General features: G+C 37.5%; 1 protein-coding gene and 1 long non-coding RNA gene across 2 annotated transcripts in view; one reads left to right on the forward strand and one right to left on the reverse strand.

Moving 5' to 3' along the window:
• Window positions 1–1681: 1681 nt before the first annotated feature.
• The window catches only part of asap3 (ArfGAP with SH3 domain, ankyrin repeat and PH domain 3), a 25062-nt gene continuing 19519 nt past the window's right edge, over window positions 1682–7224 (reverse strand). The window contains exons 20-26 of the mRNA XM_017038277.2: window positions 7176–7222; window positions 6453–6560; window positions 5169–5400; window positions 4091–4379; window positions 3141–3363; window positions 2765–2896; window positions 1682–2662 (exon numbers count right to left, since the gene is read on the reverse strand). Of these exons, the coding sequence (XP_016893766.1) occupies window positions 2588–2662; window positions 2765–2896; window positions 3141–3363; window positions 4091–4379; window positions 5169–5400; window positions 6453–6560; window positions 7176–7222 (1106 nt within the window). The 3' untranslated portion in view covers window positions 1682–2587. The remainder of the gene's footprint in view (window positions 2663–2764; window positions 2897–3140; window positions 3364–4090; window positions 4380–5168; window positions 5401–6452; window positions 6561–7175; window positions 7223–7224) is intronic.
• Window positions 5281–7224, forward strand: part of LOC103377800 (uncharacterized) — a 26532-nt gene continuing 24588 nt past the window's right edge. The window contains exon 1 of the long non-coding RNA XR_521447.3: window positions 5281–5418. This is a non-coding gene — a long non-coding RNA (uncharacterized LOC103377800). The remainder of the gene's footprint in view (window positions 5419–7224) is intronic.

Genomic DNA, 7224 nt, shown 5'->3' on the forward strand with positions numbered 1-7224 from the left:
CCAATTGAACCGGCCCACCATTCTAATTTTCAACCGCCCTGGTGTAGTGCCATTAGTCAGACTAAGTGTCTGTAAGAGGTTTCTACATGTTACAGTGTAATGTAGAACTGTATATTTGTCCATTTGTTAAAGTGAGGTTAGATAACAAGGCTCCCATGAAAAGGAACAGAATTACTGGGAAACTGTTTGTATAACCCAGTACTAAGTGCTCATTACTGACTGTTGGGATTTGTGGCACTGCATTAAAGCTGATGCTTTCTGCTGCCTTTCTCTTAATGAAAGCATCACAAATGTAGATGGGCTTCAGTCTGACCTCAGTATCTGTGGAACTCTGAACATCCGGTTATTTTCACATATTTCTGGCTGTGATTTGTACAACGTCGCTGCACTTATGAAGGAGAGAAAGCCAATAATGGAACCAGGTCGCACTCCCGCTCCACTGTGGAATGACAGAAGCCTCGGCATTAGTGCGGCCTTTAGTATGCAGATCCGGGATTACTTTAATACATATCCCACTATTTGTGCTTTACATAAAAACTATATTTGTACAGATTTGTGAATGCATTCACATATCTTATCCATCCATTTGAAGAGTGTGTGTAACTGTGGTGGTATGGATTACACAGCAGACAGAGAATAGGTTTATGTAATCCGAGTTCGGAATTTCATCATCCTGGCTTTGGGACAGAGATGTTTGAGACGGAGAGTCGTCCAGACAGAAGACAATTAATGAGGCAGGAACGACAGGGAAAACATTCAAGACAGATGGAGAGGATTTACCTGAAGAGTGTCTGAAAATGTAGCCAAAAACATTACAGAGACTTGTTGTGGTCTATCATTTTTTATATTCTTTGGACATTCACTCGTCTCCACACCTTTTATTACTTGTATTATGTGTTTTTATTTATAATTTAACTAAACACCAGGACACCTATATGATCATTTTTTGCATTATTGAGCCCATTGCCAAATCATTGAAACTGCATTCATAGCACCCTCTACAGGTTTGTAAGCAACATGCTCTGTGGTTCCTAACAAATTTTTGCTGATGAAAAATAAGTGTGAGGTTTACACATTTTCCTTTTATTTATTCTTTTTTTAAACCTGAGAGAGATAGACTGAAAAATACAAAAATAGAAAAAAAATTCTTGGAATGTGGTTTTATACTGATCTGATTCTAGTTCTGACTCAAAAAACTATTTAGAAATTAGCCTGGTTTGTAGGCGATGTCTAGTAGTAGGTACTAAAGGTTTTACTTTTTTTTTTTTTTTTTTAACTAAAAACTTTTTTTTTTTTTTTAAGTGCAACTTTTAAATACAATTACAGCACCCCCTGCTGTGTAGGATTTTAAATGCAATTACAGCACCCCCTGCTGTGTAGGAAGAGAATTTACATGCGACCTGTTTAGATTTAGAAAAGAATCAGTATTTGTGAATTTCCTCAAATTAATTTTAACCTAAAATGTATCCCATTCTTTTGTTATTGGTGTGGTGCAAATACATATTTTCGTTTTGTTGTTTATGTATCAAAATATGGCATACACATATACAGTATATTGAGTAATACGTTTGACAGAAAAATACTAATTTGTACTACATGATACCATAACCTCTGTGTTGTTTTAAAATTACAAACTTCCCATTAGCAAAAATACAGCACAACACTATTATTGGGACAGAAGTGTTAATAACTCAGAACATTTTAATGAAAACATAAGGTTTACATTGTAAACATCACTTTTAAGACAAATATGTACAACAAGGAAGAAAGAACTTCTATGAAATGTTGGAGAAAAAAAAGGTGTAGCCACGCCTTTCACACCGTTCCTTCTGCAGAGTTTCTGGCTCCTCTGAGCTGTTCTGTCCGTACAGTAGGTGCAGGTGTGTTTGGGTCAATGACGCATTAAGTGCCTTTTCCTGGTGGAGCAGAAAATGTTTCTCCTCTTTTTTCCCGCTGTTGTTCCTCAGATGAATCACTGGAGCAAGGAGAAACTGGATCCTCTCATTGTGCAGACAGCGAGCGTTGTCCGGAGTCAAGGTGGTGGAGCTAATATTTCCCTGCCCAGACGCCTGTCTGGCGCGTGCCGCAGACAGCCTAGCAGACACAAAGCCACTCTCGCAGGTTTGAACCTCACAACCAGTCTCTGAGGACGGTGCGATTGAGAAAAAAACAACAACAACAAAAAAACACCAGGCAGGTTTTTTTCTCTACTCCAAAGAAAAAGCAGCTCTGTGTCTTTTTCAGCAACTGACGTGAAAGTACACAAATACATTTTGGCCAAGTATTCCTTCTCTGCTGAAAGTCTAAAGTGCCTCAAGGGATATTTGCCCTGCAGGTTAGTTCTGCCTCCAGTTAGTAATCCTACACAACTTCAACATTGGTCCTTGGAACAGTCTGTCTAAATACAAATGATTCTGTACCTCAGTAAAATAATCCGAGGTCAGAGAGGAAAGAGGAAAAATGACAAAAAAGTGTCTCCTGACTGTGAATCACTTAGGTTACTTTTTTTTTTAAAAGAAAACCTTTAAACACTGTCTGTTAAAATCCATGGTCGTTTTTAGGATTTCATTTGACAATCTCAGGTCCTTCAGTCTGTCAGTTTGTGCACATAGTTCACTGGAAAATTCCCACTCCTGGATGCATCACCTTCTATGTGACCGACCTGTGGGAATAAAGTCAGAAATGTCAACAAAGAAGACACACACAGTACTAGCCCAATTTTCAACACATCACTTTTTATCCCTACGGTTGTAGTTGCACTTACCCACCAGTGGGGGTCATTACTGGCCGTAACTACAATGATCTCATCTTTAAAGAAGGCCAGTTGTTCTGAACTTCCTGCCCTGCAGTCCACCAGGGCCTTGACACGCTTCTGATGAGGCCTGCTGCCAGAAACCTGAAGAAGAGAAGGCGAGGTCAGTCCATTCAACTGTAACACAGACGATATGTACAGCAAAAAAAGCTGCTACATATTTCATAACATACAATAAAATCTCCTACTAACTTGGAAAGGTTTGAGACTCAGGACTGGGAAAAATACTAATTAATGCGTTTGTATTGAAGCAACCATCTTTTCTGTGAATTGTGTTTGTTAAACTAGCGTTACATCTGAAGAATGTAATTAAAGAGTCTGCTCCTACCATTCGAAGAGCACGGGTCAGGGCAGGAGATGAAGGAGCAGCAGCAGGAGCAGCAGCAGGAGCAGGAGCAGGAGCAGGAGCAGGAGTGGGGCTCTGACTGTTACTCACTAAACTGCAGTACAGCTCCTCCTGGCTGCCCACACAGGTGGGAGAAAACACACTGCATTTTCCCTGGTTCCCTCCTCCGCTGCTGGTGCGACGATATGATGTGGTCTTCTCTGAGCTGGAGAAGAAGAACAGACAGAGGTGTGTGTTCATTTTTTACTCTTAATATTTTCCTCATTTAGACACCTGTAATTACTGTGATAATTGAGTGATAAAAATATCCAGTAGTCAAGTAGTTATAAGATGATCTGGATGACTGAGAACTTAGACAGATATGAAAAAAAAATGCTTTTCAGCTAGAAAAATGTATTTGATGACGTATTGGATAAAAAGAAATGCTTTTCAGCTATAAAAATGTATTTGATGACGTATTGGATATCAAAATATTCAAAAGAAATGAACATAAAGAAAATACAATTTTCTCTATTTTACAAAAGGCTTACAAAAGTTATTTTTCTTTAAAATCAACTAAGAATGCTTCTAGCCTGTATGTTTAACCCTTAACAAGAAATAAATTCACATATACTCCAGGACAGAAGTTCAAATTTCAGTTGAAATATATGCAATCACATCAAAGAAAATCCAGTAGCACAAATATATCTACAGTATACCAATTCTTAACCTCTAATAAAGACTGGAGATGGCTCTGTCATGGTTTGAGGCTGCATTTCAAACAGTGGTCTGTGGATGTTTTTTATTACTTTTAAACAGACTACAAAAACAGTTTTTTCCTCTTTCCTGTCAATAATATTTATAATATTTTTTTTTAGCTTAAATGAGTTGAACGATACACAATATCAGGTTTTTAAAAGTGTGTTTTGACATTAGCTGCAGCACCGTCTTACCTGACAGGACCTATGTGATTCTGAGAAGACGGTAATGTGATGTTGGTTTGAGACCCAGACCCAGCGGCAGGTTGTCCATCCCACGTCTGCCTCTGCCCCCTTAGAAGACCTCCACCATGGCCGTGAGGGGATCTTGGAGGTCTGCCACCTTGGTTGTCAGTGTTGGCTGAAGAAGGACTGTGTTTCTTCTGCATCTGGGGACTAGAGGAGTGGGAGGCTGGGTTGGAGCATCGCCGTGGAATAGCATTTCCTTCCTGTGTTGTGACAGAGATCTCAGGGTCTGAGCGACCTGGCAAAAGGAGGAACATGAAAAAATAAATAAATGTCAGCATTAACCTTGACTTTTCCAGAAAATTGGTGCACATTAAGTGAAACTGTTTTGATTTTCTTTAACAATATTAACTAGTTATTCCTGTAATGTGCCCTATGTTTGTGTTTCAAGTTTGACATTTTTGTACATTAGTCATTTTTTCTTTTCTAAATTATAAGCAAGTTTTTTTTTACAAAATACTTGAAAATGTGTAACAAAATATTTTTTGTATTCAAGTATTTTGCTTTTTTTCAATGCAATTTCTCTTAGTAATCATTTCATATTTGTACCATATCAAATATTTTTAAAAATGTGTTCAGTTATTTAATAACTTACCTTTTGTAAATTTATTTCATAGTTTAAAATCATTCTCAAGTTTATCTTTTAATATTTACACACTAAAACATTTTCATTTATTGATTTACTTGTTGATTTCTTTTAACCATAAACACACTGGTTTATTGCTTTCTACGACTTTTACTACTTTTTAAGTCACCTACATGTTTTAGAATACTTTTCCTTCTGAACATTGTAGCTGTTTCTTTAATCTGTACATTTATGTGAAATTTAAAACATTCACGTTTCTCTGTTAAGTAAACACATTTTAAAAACTACTGTAACAATAAGGGTAGTTGCAATTGTTATTGTAAATTAATCATCAAACTTTTAAAAAAAATCTATCATGTTAAATCTAACATGTTAAATTATTAAAACATACAGCACAATGTATTATAGCAATATTATTTAAGGTATTAAAAGTACACATACACAGCGATTTCCCTCTCTGGATAGATTTAGCTGGCAGTGGTGGTGGCCGTGAAGCGCCAGCGGGGGCGCTGTTGGCAGGTGGGTTTCCGTACAGGAACTCCAGGTTCTCATAGGTCTGGCATGGCCTGCTGCCTGCGTTAGCATTAGCATTAGCCGAACTCCAACGAGCAATCGAAGAGCCGCTGCTGCCATTAGAGGTCAGCGGAGAGCGGGTCTTGGGTAAAGGACTCACCTGGAATCAAGTGCAACAGTAAGTAGTCGAATTCACGTTTCTTTTCGTTATTATAGGTTGTGTAACGGTCCTGAAACCAAGTCCGTGACGCACACGTTCACGGACGTTCAAACTTTAATTAACAACATTTAATTTAACATTGAACAGAGTGGAAATCACAGAACAAACATTTCTTTTCCAATCCAGGGTAAATGGGTAATGTTTCCACTAATATGTCTTCAACTTTATTTTACCAAATGTCCATGAGAATTTTAATTAATTCCATTTAAACCCCTAAAAACTTCCTAAAAGAACACTAAAACAGCTCATTAGTGATTAAACATTATTGTATTTAGTCTTTTAACTAACAGTTATTTTCATTTTCGTTAGTTAATCATTTTGTGTAAAAACAAAGTTATATTATTAGATATTATTAGAGAAAACAGTGTTCTCAAATAGAGATAATGGCCATTAATTAGTTGTCATTTTGGTAAATTTCGTAAAATGTTTACTATTTGATAGTTTACAAAAGGTTTTATTTTTGTGGAGGTTTTAACATGAATAGGGTGTTTTATTTATATATATATTATTAAAGCTTCTAAACCAAAGTCAAAGTAAATCATGTTTATCTGACAAGACCACATCTGTCTAAGAAGCGTTTTTCCCTGTTGTTAAACAATGGTGGAAATCCCCTTCAGCATTCTTTAGCAAAGTTTTTATCATCCTGTTTTGGCAAAGGAACTTGATACTGATACTTTGAGTCTGGCCAAACCTACAACTGTATAGGTTTGGCCAGGCACGTGTGTGTGTGTGTGTGTGTGAAAATACTATTTTTTTATGCATCTATTTTTTAACATTTGTGTTGTCGTGACTGACTATTTGAGGAAACCATTGTCTAGCGAACAAAACCTGGTTCTAAGGGGAAAGACATACATTTTTCCGTGGCTTGATTGACGTCATGTGGAAGATGTGAATGGCAGTAATGTTTAACTTCTGGTTTCATTGTACAAAATAGAATGGTCCTTAACTACGAGAGCTCTGCAGACTTGTCTTTGTAAGTATGAGTTGTTTACCCTCTCGTCCAGGTCGTCCTCACTGTCATAGAACTCCTGGGACTGAGTCTCCCATATGTACTCCACATGGATTTGAGTGTTAAACTTCCCACTGTGGGCCAGCTCCAGCTAAAACAACACAACAAGTTCAGAATTTGTATCAAAGTGTTTGGTCTCTATTAAGCAGATCTATCCTGGTTTTGTTTTAAACGTCTTTCTTGGAGTTTGCTTTTGGGGATTCATGCAAACTTTTGTCTCTGCTAGTAACAAATCAAATTAGAACTTTACAAATAATATCACATGTCCTCATGAGAAAAGAGTTGATCAGGAAACACACAACTAAATGCAGCTTCCTGGTTAAATAATAACCTCAAATGAACAAAAGGAGACAAAGATGAGATAATCAAAGCCTCCCAAACACGGATGTACAGAGTCAAACAGGATATTACACAGAGCAGGGCTGAGTCAGCAGGGCAGATGGCCGGTAGGAAAATAAAACCAGTTCATAAATGATGCTCAGTGGGACCTGAAGAGGCTTAGGTTCCTTGTCCTGGGACTGAGTCCTCAGCCCAGCTTTGTTGAAAAGGGAATTGTTTTAAGGTCTAATTTCAAGCAGAGGAAGTTGTCTTGTGTTTTTTCTTTCTTTCTAGCAGGTATTGTAATGTGGCAACTGGTATAATCTAAGTTCTCACTATGTGTGTGTTCTACAAAAGAAAACGTAAAGTACATTTAAATAGTTCTTACCAGGTCGATGCACTGTGTGTGCTGTAGTCTCCTTGCGATATCCAGGGCT

Source organism: Cynoglossus semilaevis, chromosome 1, assembly GCF_000523025.1.
Source record: "Cynoglossus semilaevis isolate Cse_v1.0 chromosome 1, Cse_v1.0, whole genome shotgun sequence".
NCBI lineage: Eukaryota > Metazoa > Chordata > Actinopteri > Pleuronectiformes > Cynoglossidae > Cynoglossus > Cynoglossus semilaevis.